The sequence below is a fragment of the Anomaloglossus baeobatrachus genome, chromosome 9 (assembly GCF_048569485.1).
Source record: "Anomaloglossus baeobatrachus isolate aAnoBae1 chromosome 9, aAnoBae1.hap1, whole genome shotgun sequence".
Lineage (NCBI taxonomy): Eukaryota > Metazoa > Chordata > Amphibia > Anura > Aromobatidae > Anomaloglossus > Anomaloglossus baeobatrachus.
The window spans coordinates 25,488,322-25,512,398 of NC_134361.1; the positions used below are offsets into that span (position 1 = coordinate 25,488,322).

General features: G+C 47.6%; 1 protein-coding gene across 43 annotated transcripts in view; it reads right to left on the minus strand.

Moving 5' to 3' along the window:
- The window catches only part of LOC142250958 (uncharacterized), a 345,599-nt gene that overhangs the window by 272,386 nt on the left and 49,136 nt on the right, over positions 1–24,077 (minus strand). For 41 of the 43 annotated variants that reach the window (XM_075323314.1, XM_075323336.1, XM_075323323.1 and 38 more), the window contains 3 exons: positions 16,873–16,923; positions 16,184–16,234; positions 3,258–3,290 (listed from right to left, as the gene is read on the minus strand). In XM_075323314.1, coding sequence (XP_075179429.1) covers positions 3,258–3,290; positions 16,184–16,234; positions 16,873–16,923 — 135 coding nt within the window. Of the gene's footprint in view, positions 1–3,257; positions 3,291–16,183; positions 16,235–16,872; positions 16,924–18,912; positions 18,970–24,077 lie in introns of those variants that run through there. The other 2 variants (XM_075323351.1, XM_075323312.1) reach the window with 2 other exon arrangements.

Here is a 24,077-nt window from a genome sequence, read left to right on the forward strand (position 1 = left end):
GGGGATAGGGAGTTACTGGCGATGAAACTAGCATTCCAGGAATGGCGGCATCTCCTGGAGGGTGCGAAGCATCCATTTGAGGTTTTTTCTGACCACAAAAACCTCACATACCTCCAGACAGCACAACGCCTGAACCCAAGGCAGGCCCGTTGGTCTTTATTCTTCTCCCGGCTCCGCTTTATTATCTGCCACCTGGCCGGTGAGAAGAACGTACGGGCCGATGCCTTGTCACGTTGTATGGTTGTGTTGGAGGAGGACGAGGAGGAGCCTCGTCTTATACTACCCCCGGACAGCTTGAGGATGGTCACTCCCACTTCTTTGGACCAGGTGCCACCTGGCAAAACCCTCGTTCCCCCTGAACTACGGAACGAGGTGCTATCGTGGGCCCATGCCTCCAAGGTCGGGGGTCACTTCGGGGTCAAAAGGACCAGAGACCTGGTGACCAGGCATTATTGGTGGCCGAGACTACCCCAGGACATACAGGAATATGTGGGAGCCTGTATGTCGTGTGCTCGGAATAAGCCGTCCCGGCAGAGACCGGCAGGTCTTCTTCACCCACTGCCAGTGCCGGATCGTCCCTGGGAAGTGGTAGGGATGGACTTCCTGGGAGATCTGCCCAAGTCAGCAGGGCACAGGGTCGTATGGGTCATCACAGACCACTTCTCTAAAATGGTCCACTTGGTACCTCTCCCACGACTCCCGACGTCACGTGCTCTCGCCACCTTGTTCATTCGGCATGTATTTAGGTTGCATGGCATGCCTGACAAGGTGGTGAGCGACCGGGGTCCCCAATTCGCGTCTCGCTTCTGGAGAGAGCTCTGTAAGCTCCTGCAGATAGAGCTGAACATCTCCTCCGCATACCATCCCGAGACCAATGGACTAGTGGAGAGGACTAATCAGACCTTGGTAACTTACCTCCGCCATTTTATATCCGCGCACCACGACAACTGGGCTAACCTCCTTCCTTGGGCCGAATTTGCCATTAACAATTCGGTCCATGAATCCTCTGGCCAGACTCCGTTCCTACTCAATAACGGACAACATCCCAGAATCCCGGTTCCGATGCCCATTACGTCACCCGATACTAGAGTGGAGGATTGGGCGACCAAGGCCCGGGAGATCTGGGATGACACCCAAGAGGCTCTTAAAAGGGCTAAAGACCGGATGGTGACAACGGCTGATGTTCGCCGCCGCCCTGCACCATCCTTCGCCCCTGGTGACCTAGTATGGCTGTCCTCTAAGAATGTTAACCTACGGGTACAGGCAGCCAAATTCGCCCCTAGGTATCTGGGTCCATTTAAAGTACTACAGCAGGTAAACCCAGTGGCATATCGACTCCAGCTCCCTCCACGCTGGGCTATAGCCAACACCTTTCACGTGTCCCTCCTGAAACCCGTACGACTTAATAAATTCTCGGGGTCCCTGCCGGCTCAAACCGACTCCCCGTCCGACGACCCTGAGGTGGCAAAACTTCTAGAGACAAAAGTCATACAGGGCAAGAGGTACTACCTCGTGGAGTGGGCCGGCCGTGGTCCAGAGCATAGATCCTGGGAGTTGGAGGATCATATCCGCGCCCCGGGTTTGATAGCGGCCTTCGAGCACGGACAGGGGGGGGGCCTAGACGGGGGGGTAATGTTACATCTCGTGGCTCTCCTGAGGCAAGGACTGAGGCAGTCTCCCATTCCTTGCCTGCCACGAGCACTCCTGCTCAGCAGCGCCGAAGGTCTGCCAGACTGCGCAGTGTGCAGGAGATACCTTCTCAGAGAGGCAGCAGAAGGGTGACACCTAGTGGTTCTCCTGTTACAAGGAGTGAAGCGGTCTTCCATTCCTGGCCTGCCGCAGACTCTCCTGCTCAGCGGCCTCGAAGGTCTGCGAGGCTGCGCAATGTGCAGAGGTTTACTGCTCAGGGAAGCAGTGAGATTCCCGTTATCTCTGCACATTGTGAGACCGAGGATCCCGCCTCTATTTCCCAGAGGCAGGAGGGTGAGCATGTGCAATGCGTGGTGGGTCCTGATTCGCTCACTGACGTCACACGGCTTGATGACAAGGCTGGTGACGTGGTGAATCCTGACTGGCCAGGCTGGGACGTCGTGGACACTGATTGGGTCAAGTCCGTCATCTCCGCCTCGCGCCCGCCCTCGGGTGGAGCTGCACCTCCTTAAAAGCTCCCCCTGCCATCATGGCGGCGCGCGACCGGCCTTCTATGTTTGGATGTCTGGCAGCGTGCTACCACGCCACTGCTCAGGCATTACTGTCTCTTGTGGGCTTGGCCCTTGCTGCTCCGGCAGTACCTCGTTTGCAGGCCGTGTTCCTGCCTTGCTGCTCCGGCAGTACCCCCGTCAACAGGCCGTGTTCCTGTCCCAGGTGAGCTCCTCAAGTCTCCATTGGACTCACCTGGTTATTGAAAGCACACGTGTGTGGGCACCTCTGTGCTACCCTCGTGCCATATTCTCGTGACTTCCACTGGCACACGTGCGTGGGCACCTCTGTGCTTCCCCGTGCAACAGGTACACCGAGCCGTGAGATCTGTGCCATACAACCCTCATGGGTTAGGGCAGATCGGTGTACATAGATCGTCTGTGACATTCCAGACGATCGCTAGCAGCAACCCGCTCACTCTTCACCCACCATTGCGGCGGTCCCTTACACCGCACAGTGGACCTTGACCGGCGGAAGCAGTCCATTTCCCATCTTGGCACGCTTCCCCGGGTCCCCCTCGTAACAGTGTAGTGTCTCATTACACCTGGGTGTTTGGCATCACAGCAGCAGGGCCAAACCTCCGTGATTTGCACTTCTCAATATGTATCCAGACTTAATTTTAAAGTATGTCCTTTTTATAAAGCTCTTCAGCATTTCAGAGGTTTTATCAATTTAAGCCGGTTAAACATGTTATTCATTTTTTCTTTTTCTTTTAATTTTTAGATTTTTTTTAAACTGTGGTGAGAAAATGGAATCCTTCCAGTGAAGCAATTGTAGCGCGGGCTCATGAGGTTTCACGAGATGCACCAAAATATAGCAATATTGATTCAAATTATATCTTAGATGAATCTAAAAGTTTCCTACCTTTATTTTAATAGAAGAATATAAAAAAAAACATATTAGAAATTACAAGTGATGTGATTAGAGTTGAATTTGATGATCTATTGTTGGTTAAACTGTGTCACTAAAAAGTATTTATGCAACTGAGAGAAACCTAAATTCAAGTCAAAGAAAGGAAAATATTTTATTTCCTTGAATCAAAAATATAACACACTTACTTGTCGTGGTTGCAGTTGGGGTGGATGATGGAGCTGAAACAGTGACATATATAAGAAAAGTTAATAAACAATATCATTTTAAAAAATTATAAATTACATTATGCACAACTTTATGGCTCTTTTTTATTTTGCCTTTATTTTCATGTTAAATTTTAATCTAAAATGACGCCAAATACTTAGTAGTTATAATGGTTTTACTTAGATATGGTGACGTAGACTGAGATGTAAAAAAAAATTGCAATCTGAATCATATAAATTGGTTGTTTTAGAATCCTCTAAAAAAATGATGCTTATGGCAAAAGATTGGCTTAAAAATCCTTTTTGACACGACTATTTCAGAGCATGGGCTCAGCAGAGGATCCCGTGATATACTGCTGGGGCAGTGCAACCGTACTGGTTACTCTGCTAACAGTTACTAAATGTCAATTAAAATAGGTAAAAAGTTACACTTATGTATAGATGTTAAATTTTATATCTAAAAGGGTTGTCTATTCTTTTGCTAAAGGTTCTCTGTCACTTTATGTGACTGCAAACTACTCAATTATTACACCAAGTGCACCAGATGCTGTCCGGATTCTCCAGTGTTATTCCCCAGGATGGGCTGTGTGACTGCTAGTATGCAAGTTACCATACATTTTGTATAAATCTTTGATTAGATTTTGATGATTTATTCAACCTTTGCCAATTAAGACATAAGAAGTACTAGTGTATCTACCCCAGGGTTACCTACCCTAAATGCATTAGAGAATAGCAGCAAAAGGAAGACATATATACCAGGATGGAGGACATATATACCAGTAAGGGGCCCGGAATGAGCGATAAATATACCAGAAAGAAGCCAAACATGAGGGACATATACTAGTATACCAGGATGTGGGACAAATACATCTGGAAGGGGCATTGGATAGGGGACATATATAATCGGAAGGAACCTAGGATTTGGGACATATATAAAAGGAACGCGACATATATACCAGGATGGGGGACATATATAACAGGATGGGGGACATATATATCAGGAAAGAACCCATGATGTGGGACATTTATGCCAGGAAGGTGGCCCAGGGTGGGGGAGATATAAACTAGGATGGTGGACATATATACCAGAATGCACACAGTGTGAAGGACATATATACCAGGAAGCGGCCCACGACAAGGGACACTGCCTGGTTCTTGCTGCCGGTCATGTGATCGGCAGAGCAGAGTGATATCATCTCTGCGTGCCTTATCACAGACAGCAGCAGCAGAGACACCGGGAGATCAGCGCTGGAGGTAAGTAAAGCTTTTTTTAGTTTACTATGGGCAGCAGTATGGGGGCCATATCTAACACAGGAAGATCATGTGCGATCAAAAGAGGGCGCAGGCAGATATAATATGCGCCCCTGCCCCAGCCCATCAGCGCGGTGCAGTTTCAACACCATGGTGATGGACAGTGGCTGTGCATATTATATGAGCAGGAGCAGGAGATCAAAAGCTCCCTCCCGCAGCTTCACCAGCTCCCAGCACTGCTCCAGAGCTGCCCCCACCTCCTCCCCTGGACCGTGCAGTATATATATATATATATAATACATATATACACCCCCCCTATATATTTGGTTTATAAGACGCACCCCCTACTTTCCCCCAAAATTTGGGGGAACAAAAGTGCGTCTTATAAAGCGAAAAATATGATATATATATATATATATATACATATATATATACCTGGGCGGGGAAAACATAACAGAAAGGAACTCAGGATGGAAGACATATATGCCAGGAAGGTACCTAGGATGAGAGAAACGTATGCTTGGAAGGTGACCTAGGGTGGGGACATATATAATAGGATTGGAGACCAGATGGGGAAAATATATACAAGGTAGAGCCCAGGAAGGTGCACATATTTACCGGGATGGAGGACATATATACCAGAATGGTGACATACTATATATCAGAATGGGGGACATATTAACCTGGCAGAAGCCCAGGATTAAGGGACAAAAATACATAGAAGGGGTCTTGGATGGGGGACATATATACCTAAAAGGGGCTCAAGAAAGGGGAAAAGAGTACAGAATGGAGAAAATCACTACATAATAAAATGGTGAGGGTCAACCTGCAACTCATTCTTTTGGAAAGAAACAAGACAGCAAAGCTGAAGAATCAAAATCCTCTGATAAGTTTAGTAAGTTGGATGACGCACTTTTAGTAGTAGGTGGCATGGTTGTAGTTGTTGGGAGTTGTGTAGTAGTAGTAGTAGGAGTCTTGGTTGTAGTAAATGGGTGTTTTGTGGTTGTAGGTGGCATGGTTGTAGTTGTTGGATGTTGTGTAGTACTAGTAGTGCTGTCTGAACCTGGTAAAAAAGCATAAATCAAAGGAAGAGTTAAATTATTCCTAATAAAAAGGAGACTGTAATGGTGGTCAGTGGGCACATAGTACATGGAATGGAGTCCGTGAAATTTGTAAAATAAAGTAAGTTAACTTAAGTCAACTTTTAATACAAAAACAACCTTAGTCATTTCAAAGTAATGTCACCAAAGAAATGGATGGTATCTCAGTAATAAAAGACTGCTCATTTTATAGCACAGTGTACTACAGACTATAGATTTTTTTTATTAAAAAAAGGTCCCAAAAATATCTATCTTAGATCTTTAGGGTCAAGCAAAGTGTTCTGAGCAAAGCACAGGCTCAAACTGACAGTATCACTGTCAGAGGTAACATTATGCTCCTAAAACTGGGACAAGTAATTTGCTATAAATTCCATATTGATCTCTGCTGTTCCCCACTAAGAGACAAAAGGAGGCATAGTGTACAATACGTTTGCTAGTACTACTGCTTGGAGAGCAGCTGGGGCCAGCGGTACTGATGATGCTTTTGCTGCTTTTTTCTGCTTTGGCTCACACATACTATGCCACAGCATGATTCTTTATCTTTTAAACTACCATGTTTAATGCCATAATCATTTGTTTCTTTAACCATATCTGTAACACATATCTAGGCTGAGGAAGGCACCGACAGTATTTCTTTCCCATGTTTAGCAGACATAAATATTATTGTCATCATCATTCTATATAAAGTTATCAACATGATATCCCAATGCAAAAAAGAAAGGAGGGGAATAGCAAAAAGCAGGAAATAATTTTCTATTGGAAATCATCCAGACATAGAAGCAAAAGAACCAGCACAATTACATAAGTTAGGAAAGTTGAGTAACATACTTCCGGTAGAAATTGACATGGTTGTACTTGTTGGGTGTTCTGTTCTAGTAGGTGGTAAGGTTGTAGTTGTTGGTTGCTCTGTGGTAGTAGGTGGCATGGTTGTAGCTGTTGGGCGTTCTGTGGTAGTAGGTGGCATAGTTGTAGTTGTTGGGTGCTCTGTGGTAGTAGGTAGCATGGTTGTAGTTGTTGGGTGCTCTGTGGTAGTAGGTAGCATGGTTGTAGTAGAACGCTCTGTGGTAGTAGGTGGCATGGTTGTAGATGTTGGGTTTTCTGTGGTAGAAAGTGGCATGGTTGTAGTTGTTGGGTGCTCTCTGGTAGTAGGTGGCATGGATGTAGTTGATGGGCGTTCTGTGGTAGTAGGTGGCATGGTTGTAGTTGTTGGTTGCTCTGTGGTAGTAGGTGGCATAGTTGTAGATGTTGGGTGCTGTGTGGTAGTAGGTGGCATGGTTGTTGTTGATGGGCGTTCTGTGGTAGTAGGTGGTATGGTTGTAGTTGTTGGTTGCTCTGTGGTGGCAGGTGGCATGGTTGTAGTTGTTGAATGCTCTGTGGTAGTAGGTGGCATGGTTGTAGTTGTTGGCTGCTCTGTTGTAGGTGGCATGGTTGTTGTTGATGGACGTTCTATGGTAGTAGGTGGCATGGTTGTAGTTTTTGGGCGTTCTGTGGTAGTAGGTGGCATGGTTGAAGTTGTTGGTTGCTCTGTGATGGTGTGTGGCATGGTTGTAGTTGTTGGGTGCTCTGTGGTAGTAGGTGGCATGGTTGTAGTTGTTGATTGCTCTGTGGTAGCAGGTGGCATGGTTGTAGTTGTTGGGCGTTCTGTGGTAGTAGATGGCATGGTTGTAGTTAATGGGCGTTCTGTGGTAGTAGGTGGTATGGTTGTAGTTGTTGGTTGCTCTGTGGTAGTGGGTGGCATTGTTGTAGTTGTTGGTTGCTCTGTGGTGGTAGGTGGCATGGTTGTAGTTGTTGAATGCTCTGTGGTAGTAGGTGGCATGATTGTAGTTGTTGGGTGCTCTGTGGTAGTAGGTGGTATGGTTGTAGTTGTTGGTTGCTCTGTGGTGGTAGATGGCATGGTTGTAGTTGTTAGCTGCTCTGTGGTAGTAGGTGGCATGGTTGTAGTTGTTGGCTGCTCTGTTGTAGGTGGCATGGTTGTTGTTGATGGACGTTCTATGGTAGTAGGTGGCATGGTTGTAGTTGTTGGTTGTTCTGTGGTAGTAGGTGGCATTGTTGTAGTTGGGTTTTCTGTGGTAGTAGGTGGTATTGTTGTAGTTGTTGGTTGCTCTGTGGTAGTAGGTGGCATGGTTGTAGTTGTTGGTTGCTCTGTGGTGATAGAGGGCATGGTTATACTTGATGGGCGTTCTGTGGTAGTAGGTGGTATGGTCGTAGTTAGGTTTTCTGTGGTAGTAGGTGGCATTGTTGTAGTTGTTGGCTGCTCTATGGTAGTAGGTGGCATGGTTGTTGTTGATGGGCGTTCTGTGGTAGTAGGTGGTATGGTTGCAGTTGTTGGTTGCTCTGTAGTGGTAGGTGGCATTGTTGTAGTTGTTGAATGCTCTGTGGTAGCAGGTGGCATGGTTGTAGATGATGGGCGTTCTGTGGTAGTAGGTGCTATGGTTGTAGTTGTTGGTTGCTCTGTGGTAGTAGGTGGCATTGTTGTAGTTGTTGGTTGCTTTGTGGTAGTAGGTGGCATGGTTGTAGTTGTTGGGTGATCTATGGTAGTAGGTGGCATTGTTGTAGTTCTTGGGCGTTCTGTGGTAGTAGGTGGCATTGTTGTAGTTGGATTTTCTGTGGTAGTAGGTGGCATTGTTGTAGTTGTTGGTTGCTCTGAGGTAGTAGGTGGAATGGTTGTAGTTGTTAGCTGCTCTGTGGTAGTAGGTGTCATGGTTGTAGTTGTTGGTTGCTCTGCGGTGGTGTGTGCCATGGTTGTAGTTGTTGGGTGCTCTGTAGTAGTAGGTGGCATGGTTGTAGTTGTTGGTTGCTCTGTGGTAGTAGGTGGTATGGTTGTAGTTGTTGGTTGCTCTGTGGTAGTAGGTGGCATTGTTGTAGTTGTTGGTTGCTCTGTGGTGGTGGGTGGCATGGTTGTAGTTGTTGAATGCTCTGTGGTAGTAGGTGGCAGGATTGTAGTTGTTGGGTGCTCTGTGGTAGTAGGTGGTATGTTTGTAGTTGTTGGTTGCTCTGTGGTAGTAGGTGGCATGGTTGCTGTTGATGGGCGTTCTGTGGTAGTAGGTGGTATGGTTGTAGTTGTTGGTTGCTCTGTGGTGGCAGGTAGCATGGTTGTAGTTGTTGAATGCTCTGTGGTAGTAGGTGGCAGGATTGTAGTTGTTGGGTGCTCTGTGGTAGTAGGTGGTATGGTTGTAGTTGTTGGTTGCTCTGTGGTAGTAGGTGCCATGGTTGTAGTTGTTGGGTGCTCTGTGGTAGTAGGTGGCATGGTTGTAGTTGATGAGCGTTCTGTGGTAAAAAGTGGTATGGTTGTAGTTGTTGGTTGCTCTGTGGTAGTAGGTGGCATGGTTGTAGTTGTTGGGCGTTTTGTGGTAATAGGTGGCATGATTGTAGTTGTTGCTTGCTCTGTGGTGGTAGGTGGCATGGTTGTAGTTGTTGGGTGCTCTGTGGTAGTAGGTGGCATGGTTGTAGTTGTTGGTTGCTTTGTAGTGGTAGGTGGCATGGTTGTAGTTGATGGTTGCTCTGTGGTAGTAGGTGGCATGGTTGTAGTAGCTGGGCGTTCTGTGGTAGTAGGTGGAATGGTTGTAGTTGTTGGTTGCTCTGTGTTGGTATGTGGCATGGTTGTAGTTGTTGGGTGCTCTGTGGTAGTAGGTGGCATAGTTGTAGCTGTTGGGAGTTCTGTGGAAGTAGGTGGCATGGTTGTGGTTGTTTGGATTTGTGTATTATTATTGCCTGAGCCCAAGGAAATAAAGACAAACAAATCTTTTATGCTTACCAATAATATAGGAGAATGAGAATATATGCAATGGACATATAGCATACTTAATGTATGAATATAGATCAAGAAATATAATTTTGTGTCACTTTCATTTGATGCTACTTCTATTACTCACCTAACCCATTTCCAACTACAGGTGCCTGAATTTTAGCTGTTTTGCCTCCTTAGATTACAGTTAAAATTGCATATATGTTGGATCAGAGAACCATTAGATCCCTTTTTCATTGTTTGGCATACGCAGAAACTGAAGGCCCTGTCACCATCTTTTAGTCACTTGACATTCTCAGATCGTGTGAAAAGGCAGAAGAGATGAGGAGGGTGATGTACATGAAAGGTGTGTGTGTGTTTTAATTTAACAATGTGTGCTGATGTAGCAGAGTTGTGTTTGTGTGTGTGTGTGTGTGTGTGCTGTGTGGGTAGTTGGAGCATCATACTGTGTTGTGGGTTGTGCGGCATTTTTCCGTGAGAACATCATAATTTATGTGGGGTGGGGAACTGTGCAGCCTCATGCTGTGTATGGAGAGTTGTATGTGAGGAAATGCACTGTGGCAGCATCAAATGTTATGGGGTCTTTGTACAGAGAACGGTATCTTGTATACCGTAGCGACCGCATGATAACACAGGCCTCACTATGTGGTTGGGAATTTAGTCATTTTATTCGTGCATGGAAAGGGTTATCAAAATTCTAGTCAGTGGCTCTGTGGTGTTCTGGTCCTGACTGGTTTATTCCGCGGTTTTTGCGAGCCCGTTTTTCTGCCAGCTGATTGGTTCAGCTGGTACTAAATACGGGAAATTTAAGTATAAAAGTAGCAGCTTTCCATCAGCTGGCTGTCAGAATATTTCAAGAGCAAGAACAACAGCTGACGGAGAGCCTGCTACAAGAGTTTATGAAGATGGCGGAGAAGCCTGGCATAAATAGTGCCTGGCGGTGCCTAGGCGGCCAGCAGAAGAAGAGGAAGCAATGGACTACGACGCTGCGATGATTCAACTCATCGCTCCGGAGGAGATGGCCGTGCTGACTGAAGAAATCCCTGCAAGGAGGAGGTTCCAGAGATGCAGCAGCTTCCTTCCTCCGGTGTCATCGTCCAAAGAAAAAACAGTGAATGCCGGTGCTGAGTTATCCTCGCCCATCCTGACTGCTGTGACTTCAGAACGTCATCTTCCTGCACCCGGTCATGTGTCCAGGAAGAGGAAGCGTGGAACATCTAGTTGGCGCTGCCGTAAAAGCGCGGCGCTGACCCAGGGATTTGAAAATCCTGGCAGGAGCAGGGCCGCGCCGGAAAGTGTGAGCATGCCGGAGGCTGAAATAGCGGCGGGGGCCCCCTGGTCTGACTCCCCGTCTGAAGAAGAGGATCTGCCAGCTGGAGCCAGAGAAGAGGATCTGCAGCATTGCTCAGCTGAAGAAGCTGGAGTTCCAGAAGAGGGTCGTGGATTGCAGAGCCGAAGGAGGGGTGAGATCTTCAATGTCCCCTTGTCTGTCTCGTGTGCCGGCCCACTGTCTATTAACATGGAGTCTCTAGTTAGGAAGCTGCTAGGAGAGTTGTTAGCAGGGGGAGGGACGCCAAGGGGGGTAGTGTAGCCCCTATTGGTAGTCAGGAGTCCATGTCAGTGCCTGGATATTTATTTAAAGAGGCATTGACATGTGACTTGTCTCCCCTGGGGTTTCATTTGCCGCAGCCAGTTAAAGAAAAGATTTATAAAGGTAAATTTATTGATTTATTTTCACTGCTTCGGTCTAATAGAGAAAATGTTAAAAAAAGATGAGAAGACGGATTTAGATGATAAGAGAAAGGCTGCGGGCGTTTTGTATTTCTTCCTCTATATTAGAGGAAAGGAACACTTATGTCTGTTCGGGGTTATTTCAGCACCTTGATAGAATACTGGAAGCTTATCGCAGCTTCAGCGGTCAGGCATGGCTGACTTATGATGAGAGTTTTTGATCATGCGGCCATCAACAATCGCAGCTGTCATCCTCCCAAGGGCAATCGGAATGAGCCAGCCAAAGCACCAGAATTGGCGCATCCAATGTGATCCATCAGTTCTATGCATCGAGAAGAAGGGAATTTTGTTTACTTACCGTAAATTCCTTTTCTTCTAGCTCTAATTGGGAGACCCAGACAATTGGGTGTATAGGCTATGCCTCCGGAGGCCGCACAAAGTATTACACTTAAAAGTGTTAAGCCCCTCCCCTTCTGCCTATACACCCCCCGTGCTCCCACGGGCTCCTCAGTTTTGGTGCAAAAGCAAGAAGGAGGAAAAGATTATAAACTGGTGTAAAGTAGATTCAATCCGAAGGAATATCAGAGAACTGAAACCAAACAACATGAACAACATGTGTACACAAAAAAACAGGGGCGGGTGCTGGGTCTCCCAATTAGAGCTAGAAGAAAAGGAATTTACGGTAAGTAAACAAAATTCCCTTCTTCTTTGTCGCTCTATTGGGAGACCCAGACAATTGGGATGTCCAAAAGCAATCCCTGGGTGGGTAAAATAATACCTCGTAATAGAGCCGTAAAACGGCCTCTTCCTACAGGTGGGCAACCGCCGCCTGAAGGACTCGTCTACCTAGGCTGGCATCCGCCGAAGCATAGGTATGCACCTGATAGTGTTTCGTGAAAGTGTGCAGGCTCGACCAGGTAGCCGCCTGACACACCTGCTGACCCGTAGCCTGGTGCCTCAAAGCCCAGGACGCGCCCCCGGCTCTGGTAGAATGGGCCTAGAGCCCTGAGGGAACCGGCAGCCCGGTAAGCTTCGAGAATTGGTTCCTTGATCCACCGGGCCAGGGTTGATTTGGAAGCCTGTGACCCTTTACGCTGGCCAGCGACAAGGACAAAGAGTGCATCCGAGCGGCGCAGGGGCGCCGTACGAGAAATGTAGAGCCTGAGTGCTCTCACCAGATCTAACCAGTGCAAATCCTTTTCACATTGGTGAACTGGATGATGACAAAAAGAGGGTAAGGAGATATCCTGATTGAGATGAAAGGGGGGTACCACCCTTGGGAGAAATTCCAGAACCGGACGCAGAACCACCTTGTCCTGGTGAACACCAGGAAAGGGGCTTTGCACGACAACATTGCTAGCTCAGACACTCTCCGAAGTGAAGTGACTGCTACTAGGAAAATCACTTTCTGCGAAAGGCGTGAGAAAGAAATATCCCTTATTGGATCGAATGGTGGTTTCTGAAGAACCATCAGCACCCCGTTCAGATCCCAGGGTTCTAACGGCCGCTTCTAAGGATGAACGATGTGACAACCCCCTGCAGGAACGTGCATACCTGTGGAAGTCTGGCTAGGCGCTACTGGAAAAAACACAGAGAGCGCTGAGACTTGTCCCTTAAGGGAGCCGAGCGACAAACCCTTTTCCAGTCCAGATTGAAGGAAGGACAGAAAAATGGGCAAGGCAAAAGGCCAGGGAGAAAAACCCCGAGCAGAGCACCACGACAGGAAATTTTTCCACGTCCTGTGGTAGATCTTGGCGGACGTTGGTTTCCTAACCTGTCTCATAGTGGCAATGACCTCTTGAGATAATCCTGAAGACGCTAGATCTAGGACTCAATGGCCACAGTGTCAGGTTGAGGGCAGCAGAATTCAAATGGAAAAACGGCCCTTGAGACAGCAAGTCTGGTCGGACTGGTAGTGCCCACGTTTGGCCTACCGTGAGATGCCACAGATCCGGGTACCACGACCTCCTCGGCCAGTCTGGAGTGACGAGGATGGCGCGGCGGCAGTCGGCCCTGATCGTGCGTAACACTCTGGGCAACAGTGCCAGCGGAGGAAACACATAAGGGAGTTGAAACTGCGACCAATTCCGAACTAAGGCGTCTGCCGCCATAGCTCTGTGATCGTGAGAGCGTGCCATGAATGCCATGACCTTGTTGTTGTGCCGGGACGCCATTAGGTCGACGTCCGGCCTCCCTCAGCGGCAACAGATCTCCTGAAACACGCCCGGGTGAAGAGACCATTCCCCTGCATCCATGCCCTGGCGACTGAGAAAGTCTGCTTCCCAGTTTTCGACGCCCGGGATGTGAACTGCGGAGATGGTGGAGGCCGTGGCTTCCACCCACATCAAAATCCGCCGGACTTCCTGGAAGGCTTGCCGACTGCGTGTTCCGCCTTGGTGGTTGATGTAAGCCACCACTGTGGAGTTGTCCGACTGAATTCGGATCTGCTTGCCTTCCAGCCACTGCTGGAACACTTTTTAGGGCAAGATACACTGCCCTGATCTTCAGAACATTGATCTGAAGCGAGGACTCTTGCTGAGTCCACGTACCCTGAGCCCTGTGGTGGAGAAAGACTGCTCCCCACCCTGACAGACTCGCGTCCGTCGTGACCACCTCCCAGGATGGGGGTAGGAAGGATTTCCCATGCGATAATGAAGTGGGAAGAAAGCCACCCCCTAAGGGAAGCTTTGGTTGCCTGAGAGAGGGAGACGTTCCTGTCGAGGGACGTCAGTTTCCTGTCCTATTTGCGTAGGATGTCCCAATGAAGAGGACGCAGGTGAAACTGCGCGAAAGGAACTGCCTCCATTGCTGCCACCATCTTCCCCAGGAAGTGCATGAGGCCCTTCAAGGGGTGTGCTTGACCTTGAAGGAGAGATTGCACCCCTTTCTGTAGTGAACGCTTGTTGATCAGCGGAAGCTTCACTATCGCCGATAGGGTATGAAACTCCATGCCAAGATATGTCAGCGATTGGGCTGGTGTCAGATTTGACTTTGGAAAATTGATGATCCACCCGAAACTCTGGAGAGCCCCCAGAGAAGCGTCGGGGCTGTGTTGGCATGCCTCTTGAGAGGGTGCCTTGATCAGCAGATCGTCCAAGTAAGGGATCACCGAGTGACCCTGAGAGTGGAGGACTGCAACTACTGTAGCCCTGACCTTGGTGAAAACCCATGGGGCTGTAGCCAGGCCGAACTGCAGTGCCACGAACTGCAGGTGTTCGTCTCCTATGGTGAAGCGCAGGAAGCGTTGGTGCTCTGGAGCCACCGGTACGTGGAGAAAAGCATCTTTGATATCGATCGATGCAAGGAAATCTTCTGGGGACATTGAGTCGATGACGGAGCGGAGGGTTTCCATCCGGAACCGTCTGGTCTATACGTGTTTGTTGAGCAGTTACGGGTCCAGGACAGGACGGAAAGACCCGTCCTTCTTTGTAACCACAAACAGGTTGGAGAAAAACCCGTGACCCTGTTGCTGAAGAGGAACAGGGACCACCACTCCTTCTGCCCTCAGGGTGCCCAGCGCCTGCAGAAGAGCCTCGGCTCGCTCGGGAGGCGGGGATAACCTGAAGAATCGAGTCGGGGGACGAGAGGCGAACTTGAGACAGAATGTCTCTCGCCCAACGGTCTTTTACCCTTGGCAGCCAGGAGTCGCAAAGGCGGGAAAGCCTGCCACCAACCGAGGATGCGGATTGAGGAGACCGAAAGCCATCAAGAAGCCGCTTTGGTAGCGGCACCTCCGGTGGTCTTTTTGACTTAGACCGCCATGAATCGGAGAGCCCTTGATCTATTCAGAGGCCTTTTGGACGAGGAGACTGACCTCCTTCGCACAAAGCAAAAAACTGAGGAGCCCGTGGGAGCACGGGGGGTGTATAGGCAGAAGGGGAGGGGCTTAACACTTTTAAGTGTAATACTTTGTGCGGCCTCCGGAGGCATAGCCTATACACCCAATTGTCTGGGTCTCCCAATAGAGCGACAAAGAAGGTTAGTATTCTTAAGCGGGCTTTACACGCTACGATATATCTAACGAGATGGAGGCGGGGTCACGTCGTAAGTGACGCACATCCGGCATCGTTAGTGATATCGTAGCGTGTGACAGCTATGAACGAGCAGAAATACTCACCTTCTTGTTCATTGCTGACACATCGCTCATTTTCTAAAAATCGCACATCCTGTTGTTCATCGTACCCGGGGCAGCACACATCGCTCCATGTGACACCCCGGGAAACGATGAACACAGCTTACCTGCGTCCCGCCGGCAATGCTGAAGGAAGGAGGTGGGGGGAATGTTTACGTCCCGCTCATCTCCGCCCCTCCACTTCTATTGGCCGGCCGCTGTGTGACGCCGCTGTGACGCCAAACGTCCCTCCCCCTTCAGGAAGTGGATGTTTGCCGCCCACAGTGAGGACATTTGGAAGGTGAGTACGTGTGACGGTGGGTTACAACATTGTGCGACACGGGCAAGAAATTGCCTGTGCCGCACAAACGATGGAGGCGGGTGCGATCGCAAATGCGATCGCACGAGAAATTGTAAGGTGTAAAGCAGGCTTTAGTCTGGGAGGAGACAACAACCATGGACCATCCCAGCCTAATAATATCACCTCGCAGCTGTCAGCTTTACCTTGGCTGGTTATCAAAAATGTGAGGGACCCCCATGCAGTTTGTTTTTATTATTTATTTAAATAATTGAAAAAAACGGTTTAAGATCCCTCTTATTTTTTATAACAAGCCACAATAAAGCAGACTACTGGGGGTTGCAGACTGTAGCTGCTGCTTTACCTGCTCTGGTTATTATTTTATGATTTTTTTTCTCAGCCTTGCCAATACTTAACATGGCGGTGATGGGGCCGGACGTGCCCACAACAGAAAAGCTTGCTGATTGGCTGATCTGGAGCCTTTCAACAAGCTTTATTTGGCTGACAAACCCAAACAGGAATTGGATGCACAGATGAAAATCTGTATCCGAGTCCCGGACACCCGGTGTTCGACACGAAGCTCAAACTTTACAGTTCACTCATCCCTATTAATGACCAAAATACCAAACGCCCAATAGTAACAATTGAGAAATCAACAAAAACACTACTTACCAGTTGTCACAACAGAAGTGATTGTGGTTGAGGTTGTTGGTGTCGTCAAAACTGTAGCAAAAAGCAAAGTTAATAATATCAAAAATGCCAGAAACAAATAGTGTCCCCCCCCTTTCCCCCTCAATTTTATTTCTTCTTTTTTTCTTAGTGTCAGAACATCCAAAAACTCACTGATAGTAAGAAGTGAAGTTAATCATACAACCATAGCACCAACAAACAATGTTTCTCCCCTCTGAACATTTCATTTAGGTTTTTATTTTTTTTTTTAATTTATGTTCACCTCTTCTTACTAGTGACAAAATAGTCAAAATCTCACTAGTAGTAAGAAGGAAAGCTGTTTAATTTAGAGTTTTGATATATCAGGAGCTGCAGCAAAATGGAAAGTTGTAAAACCAAGTTAAAGGGAACCTGTCACCAGATTTGGTGACTATAACCACCACCGGCCACCACCACTGGGCTCTTATATACAGCATTCTCCTCTTTCGGCCATCTTTGTCTTCCTTCTTCTGAAGCCGGGGTGCATGACGCATCCTACGTCACCTACACTCGCCGGCATTCAGGTCCAGTGCAGGCGCACTTTGATCTGCCCTGAGCAGGGCAGATCAAACTATTATAGTGCGCCTGCGCAGGACCTCATTTTGCTTTAGTCTTTTTTTTTTTTTTAAATGACAAAAATACGTAAAACTTACCAGTAGTAATAGGTGAAGTAGTTGTAGCTGAGGTTGTGGATGTCGTCGTAGCTGAAGACAAAAAGTCAAAGCAATTAATCTACAGGAATAGTAACAAAACTGTTTCTCAGTTATGTTTGACTCATATTTATGTCTCACTTAGAACGTTTTATTACTTTTGTTTTTTTTTAATTTAAATGTTAAGGTCCCTAAATTTCAAAACTGTCGAACACCCAATAGTAACAACTGAGGAAAAAATTAGAGCTATTATATTTTATGAAAATGAGGATTTTTCTACTTTGTGGTCAGTCTCCCGCACTTAGAAGCACCGAACCTTAGAAATACTCTATGGGATACTTTGCACGCTGCAACATCGCTAGCCGATGATAGTGATGCCGAGCGCGATAGTACCCACCCCCGTCGCACATGAGATATCTTGTGATAGCTGCCGTAGCGAACATTATCGCTACAGCAGCATCACACGCACTTACCTGCCCTGCGACGTCGCTCTGGCCGGTGACCCGCCTCCTTCCTAAGGGGGCGGGTCGTGCGGCATCACAGCGACGTCACATGGCAGGCGGCCAATAGAAGCGGAGGGGAGGAGATGAGCGGGACGTAAACATCCCGCCCACCTCCTTCCTTCCGCATAGCTGGTGGAGGCAGGTAAGGAGATGTTACTCGCTCCTGCGGCTTCACACACAGTGATGTGTGCAGCCGCAGGAACGAGGAACAACATTGTATCTCCTATTGGTGCGACATTATGGAAATGATCGACGCTACACAGATCACCGATTTTCGACGCTTTTGCGATCGTATATCGGTGCATCTAGGCTTTACACGTCGCGACGTCATTACTGGCACCAGATGTGCTTCACTTTTGATTTGACCCTGATGATATTGCAGTAGCGATGTCGCAACGTGCAAAGTACCCCTACCTTCCTATACTGTATTAATATGACTATTGGGGTTAAAGTTTCATTTTTTTCTGATACAGAGCTACATATCTCCTGCACACTAATACATTTACAAAGGTTTTCATGGAGTCAGGAAATTTATTGTAACCGTAGGAAGCTAAAACATAATTTTAATATATACCGGTATGTGTAACTCAAAAATCCTATTACAGTGGAATCTTGGTTTACGAGAACAATCTGTTCTGGGAGTGTGCTTGTAAACCAAGTTACTCGTCTAGCAAAGCAAAATTTCCCATAGAAAATAATGCAAGCTCAGAGAATTTGTTCCACAACTTGTTCCACAACTTGTTCAATGTCCCATACTGGTCCCCTATTGTGCAATTCCACACATGCACAAACACACACAAACACACACATACACATATTGTGCTCACCTTACCTTCCGTTTCATCGCCGGCCTCCCGGTTCTTGTAGTTCGCCGGTACAGGATGTGTATTGGGAAACCATCGCGACCGATGCCGGAGTTTCCGCTGCCAAAGCGCTGAAGTCGAAGGCAGGAGCCGCTTGCCTCTGATTGGTCTGCGCGCTGCCTTTGAGAAGCGGCTGACAGCGGAAGTTCTTCCATCATCGCGATGGTTACCCGATACACATCCTGTTCCGCAAACTATAAAAACCAGGAGGCCGGCGATAGAACAGAAGGTAAGGTGAGCATAATATGTATGTGTTTGTGCATGTTTGTGGGTGTTTGTGCGTGTTTGTGCGGACTGCAAGAGCGGGTCAGAGCGCGGTGACAGTACGGAACCGGAAGTGTGTGCAGTGAGTATTTGCTCGAACAGCAAAGATTGCTCGTAAACTGAGTTACAAATTTACACCAAGCTTTGCTCCTATAGCGAATTACCCACACACAAAGTTACTCGTAAACCAAGGTTCCACTGTATATTCCTTCCCTTTTAACTGACACAAATGGTTCAATTTTTTCAAAAGTTCTAGTGACTTTTACCTCATTGCCTCGCGCCCTCCCAATATGGCTGTGTAGTGTCTGAATTGAATTTCGACATACAAGACAGTTTCCTGCATCTCAGCACTAAGAGATCGGTGGTGAGAACGTGATCACCCCAAAGGCCAGGAAAAAGAACTGAAAACTTACTAGTGGTCTCCGGAGAGGAGGTCGTAGTTGGTTTCTCTGTAGGAGTAGGTGGCATGGTTGTAGTTGTTGGGTGCTCTGTGGTAGTAGGTGAAATGGTTGTAGTTGTTGGACGTTCTGTGGTAGTAGGTGGCATGGTTGTAGTTGTTGGTTGCTCTGTGGTAGTAGGTGGCATGGTTGTAGTTGATGGGCGTTCTGTGGTAGTAGGTGATATAGTTGTAGTCGGGTTTTCTGTGGTAGTAGGTGGCATTGTTGTAGTTGATGGCTGCTCTGTGGTAGTAGGTGGCATGGTTGTAGTTGATGGGTGTTCTGTGGTAGTAAGTGGTATGGTTGTAGTTGTTGGTTGCTCTGTGGTAGTGGGTGGCATAGTTGCAGTTGTTGGTTGCTCTGTGGTGGTAGGTGGCATGGCTGTAGTTGTTGAATGCTCTGTGGTAGTAGGTGGCATGGTTGTAGTTGTTGGGCGTTCTGTGGTAGTAGATGGCATGGTTGTAGATGTTGTTTGCTCTGTGGTGGTAGATGGCATGATTGTAGTTGATGGGCGATCTGTGGTAGTAGGTGGTATGGTCGTACTTGTTAGTTGCTCTGTGGTAGTAGGTGGCATGGTTGTAGTTGTTGGTTGCTCTGTGGTAGTAGGTGGCATGGTTGTAGTTGATGGGCGTTCTAAGGTAGTAGGTGGTATGGTTGTAGTTCGGTTTTCTGTGGTAGTAGGTGGCATGGTTGTAGTTGTTGGCTGCTCTGTGGTAGTAGGTGCCATGGTTGTAGTTGTTGGGCGTTCTGTGGTAGTAGGTGGCATGGTTGTAGATGTTGTTTGCTCTGTGGTGGTAGATGGCATGATTGTAGTTGATGGGCGATCTGTGGTAGTAGGTGGTATGGTCGTACTTGTTAGTTGCTCTGTGGTAGTAGGTGGCATGGTTGTAGTTGTTGGTTGCTCTGTGGTAGTAGGTGGCATGGTTGTAGTTGATGGGCGTTCTAAGGTAGTAGGTGGTATGGTTGTAGTTGGGTTTTCTGTGGTAGTAGGTGGTATGGTTGTAGTTGTTGGTTGCTCTGTGGTAGTAGGTGGCATGGCTGTAGTTGTTGAATGCTCTGTGGTAGTAGGTGGCATGGTTGTAGTTGATGGGCGTTCTGTGGTAGTAGGTGGTATGGTTGTAGTTCTTTGTTGCTCTGTGGTAGTAGGTAGCATTGTTGTAGTTGTTGGTTGCTCTGTGGTAGTAGGTGGCATGGTTGTAGTTGTTGGGAGCTCTGTGGTAGTAGGTGGCATGGTTGTAGTTGTTGGTTGTTCTGTGGTAGTAGGTGGCAATGTTGTAGTTGGGTTTTCTGTGGTTGTAGGTGGCAATATTGTAGTTGGGTTTTCTGTGGTAGTAGGTGGCATGGTTGTTGTTGATGGGCGTTCTGTGGTAGTAGGTGGTATGGTTGTAGTTGTTGGCTGCTCTGTGGTAGTAGGTAGCATGGTTGTAGTTGATGCACGTTCTGTGGTACTAGGTGGTATAGTTGTAGTTGTTGGTTGCTCTGTGGTAGTAGGTGGCATGGTTGTAGTTGTTGGGCGTTCTGTGGTGGTAGGTGGTATGGTTGTAGTTGTTGGCTGCTCTGTGGTAGTAGGTGGCATGGTTGTAGTTGATGGGCGTTCTGTGGTAGTAGGTGGTATGGTTGTAGTTGTTGGTTCCTCTGTGGTAGTAGGTGGCATGGTTGTAGTTGTTGGGCGTTCTGTGGTGGTAGGTGGCATAGTTGTAGTTGATGGGTGTTCTGTGGTAGTAGGTGGCATACTTGTAGTTGTTAGTTGCTCTGAGGTAGTAGGTGGCATGGTTGTAGTTGTTGGCTGTTCTGTGGTAGTAGGTGGCAATGTTGTAGTTGGGTTTTCTGTGGTTGTAGGTGGCATTGTTGTAGTTGGGATTTCTGTGGTTGTAGGTGGCATTGTTGTAGTTGGGTTTTCTGTGGTAGTAGGTGGCATGGTTGTTGTTAATGGGTGTTCTGTGGTAGTAGGTGGTATGGTTGTAGTTGTTGGCTGCTCTGTGGTAGTAGGTAGCATGGTTGTAGTTGATGCACGTTCTGTGGTAGTAGGTGGTATGGTTGTAGTTGTTGGTTGCTCTGTGGTAGTAGGTGGTATGGTTGTAGTTGTTGGTTGCTCTGTGGTAGTAGGTGGCAAGGTTGTAGTTGTTTGGTGCTCTGTGGTAGTAGGTGGCATGGTTGTAGTTGATGGGCTTTCTGTGGTAGTAGGTGGTATGGTTTTAGTTTTTGGTTGCTCTGTGGTAGTAGGTGGCATGGTTGTAGTTGTTGGTTGTTCTGTGGTAGTAGGTGGCATTGTTGTAGTTGGGTTTTCTGTGGTAGTAGGTGGCATTGTTGAAGTTGGTTGTTCTGTGGTAGTAGGTGGCATTGTTGTAGTTGTTGGGTGCTCTGTGGTAGTAGGTGGCATGGTAGTAGTTGTTGGTTGCTCTGTGGTAGTAGGTGGCATGGTTGTAGTTGATGGGCGTTCTAAGGTAGTAGGTGGTATGGTTGTAGTTGGGTTTTCTGTGGTAGTAGGTGGCATCGTTGTAGTTGTTGGCTGCTCTGTGGTAGTAGGTGCCATGGTTGTAGTTGATGGGTGTTCTGTGGTAGTAGGTGGTATGGTTGTAGTTGTTGGTTGCTCTGTGGTAGTAGGTGGCATTGTTGTAGTTGTTGGTTGCTCTGTGCTAGTAGGTGGCATGGTTGTAGTTGTTGGGAGCTCCGTGGTAGTAGGTGGCATGGTTGTAGTTGTTGGGCGTTCTGTGGTAGTAGGTGACATGGTTGTAGTTGTTGGTTGTTCTGTGGTAGTAGGTGGCAATGTTGTAGTTGGGTTTTCTGTGGTTGTAGGTGGCAATGTTGTAGTTGGGTTTTCTGTGGTAGTAGGTGGCATGGTTGTTGTTGATGGGCGTTCTGCGGTAGTAGGTGGTATGGTTGTAGTTGTTGGCTGCTCTGTTGTAGTAGGTAGCATGGTTGTAGTTGATGCACGTTCTGTGGTACTAGGTGGTATGGTTGTAGTTGTTGGTTGCTCTGTGGTAGTAGGTGGCAAGGTTGTAGTTGTTTGGTGTTCTGTGGTAGTAGGTGGCATGGTTGTAGTTGATGGGCTTTCTGTGGTAGTAGGTGGTATGGTTGTAGTTTTTGGTTGCTCTGTGGTAGTAGGTGGCATGGTTGTAGTTGTTGGTTGTTCTGTGGTAGTAGGTGGCATTGTTGTAGTTGGGTTTTCTGTGGTAGTAGGTGGCATTGTTGAAGTTGGTTGTTCTGTGGTAGTAGGTGGCATTGTTGTAGTTGTTGGGTACTCTGTGGTAGTAGGTGGCATGGTAGTAGTTGTTGGTTGCTCTGTGGTAGTAGGTGGCATGGTTGTAGTTGATGGGCGTTCTGTGGTAGTAGGTTGTATGGTTGTAGTTGTTGGTTGCTCTGTGGTAGTAGGTGGCATTGTTGTAGTTGTTGGTTGCTCTGTGGTAGTAGGTGGCATGGTTGTAGTTGTTGGGAGCTCTGTGGTAGTAGGTGGCATGGTTGTAGTTGTTGGGCGTTCTGTGATAGTAGGTGACATGGTTGTAGTTGTTGGTTGTTCTGTGGTAGTAGGTGGCAATGTTGTAGTTGGGTTTTCTGTGGTTGTAGGTGGCAATGTTGTAGTTGGGTTTTCTGTGGTAGTAGGTGGCATGGTTGTTGTTGATGGGCGTTCTGTGGTAGTAGGTGGTATTGTTGTAGTTGTTGGCTGCTCTGTGGTAGTAGGTAGCATGGTTGTAGTTGTTGGGCGTTCTGTGGTGGTAGGTGGTATGGTTGTAGTTGTTGGCTGCTCTGTGGTAGTAGGTGGCATGGTTGTAGTTGATGGGCGTTCTGTGGTAGTAGGTGGTATGGTTGTAGTTGTTGGTTGCTCTGTGGTAGTAGGTGGCATGGTTGTAGTTGTTGGGCTTTCTGTGGTGGTAGGTGGTATGGTTGTAGTTGTTGGCTGCTCTGTGGTAGTAGGTGGCATGGTTGTAGTTGATGGGCGTTCTGTGGTAGTAGGTGGTATGGTTGTAGTTGTTGGTTCCTCTGTGGTAGTAGGTGGCATGGTTGTAGTTGATGGGCGTTCTAAGGTAGTAGGTGGTATGGTTGTAGTTGGGTTTTCTGTGGTAGTAGGTGGCATCGTTGTAGTTGTTGGCTGCTCTGTTGTAGTAGGTGCCATGGTTGTAGTTGATGGGTGTTCTGTGGTAGTAGGTGGTATGGTTGTAGTTGTTGGTTGCTCTGTGGTAGTAGGTGGCATTGTTGTAGTTGTTGGTTGCTCTGTGGTAGTAGGTGGCATGGTTGTAGTTGTTGGGAGCTCTGTGGTAGTAGGTGGCATGGTTGTAGTTGTTGGGCGTTCTGTGATAGTAGGTGACATGGTTGTAGTTGTTGGTTGTTCTGTGGTAGTAGGTGGCAATGTTGTAGTTGGGTTTTCTGTGGTTGTAGGTGGCAATGTTGTAGTTGGGTTTTCTGTGGTAGTAGGTGGCATGGTTGTTGTTGATGGGCGTTCTGTGGTAGTAGGTGGTATTGTTGTAGTTGATGCACGTTCTGTGGTACTAGGTGGTATGGTTGTAGTTGTTGGTTGCTCTGTGGTAGTAGGTGGCATGGTTGTAGTTGTTGGGCGTTCTGTGGTGGTAGGTGGTATGGTTGTAGTTGTTGGCTGCTCTGTGGTAGTAGGTGGCATGGTTGTAGTTGATGGGCGTTCTGTGGTAGTAGGTGGTATGGTTGTAGTTGTTGGTTCCTCTGTGGTAGTAGGTGGCATGGTTGTAGTTGTTGGGTGTTCTGTGGTGGTAGGTGGCATAGTTGTAGTTGATGGGTGTTCTGTGGTAGTAGGTGGCATACTTGTAGTTGTTAGTTGCTCTGAGGTAGTAGGTGGCATGGTTGTAGTTGTTTGCTGTTCTGTGGTAGTAGGTGGCAATGTTGTAGTTGGGTTTTCTGTGGTTGTAGGTGGCATTGTTGTAGTTGGGATTTCTGTGGTTGTAGGTGGCATTGTTGTAGTTGGGTTTTCTGTGGTAGTAGGTGGCATGGTTGTTGTTGATGGGCGTTCTGTGGTAGTAGGTGGTATGGTTGTAGTTGTTGGCTGCTCTGTGGTAGTAGGTAGCATGGTTGTAGTTGATGCACGTTCTGTGGTAGTAGGTGGTATGGTTGTAGTTGTTGGTTGCTCTGTGGTAGTAGGTGGCATGGTTGTAGTTGTTGGGCGTTCTGTGGTGGTA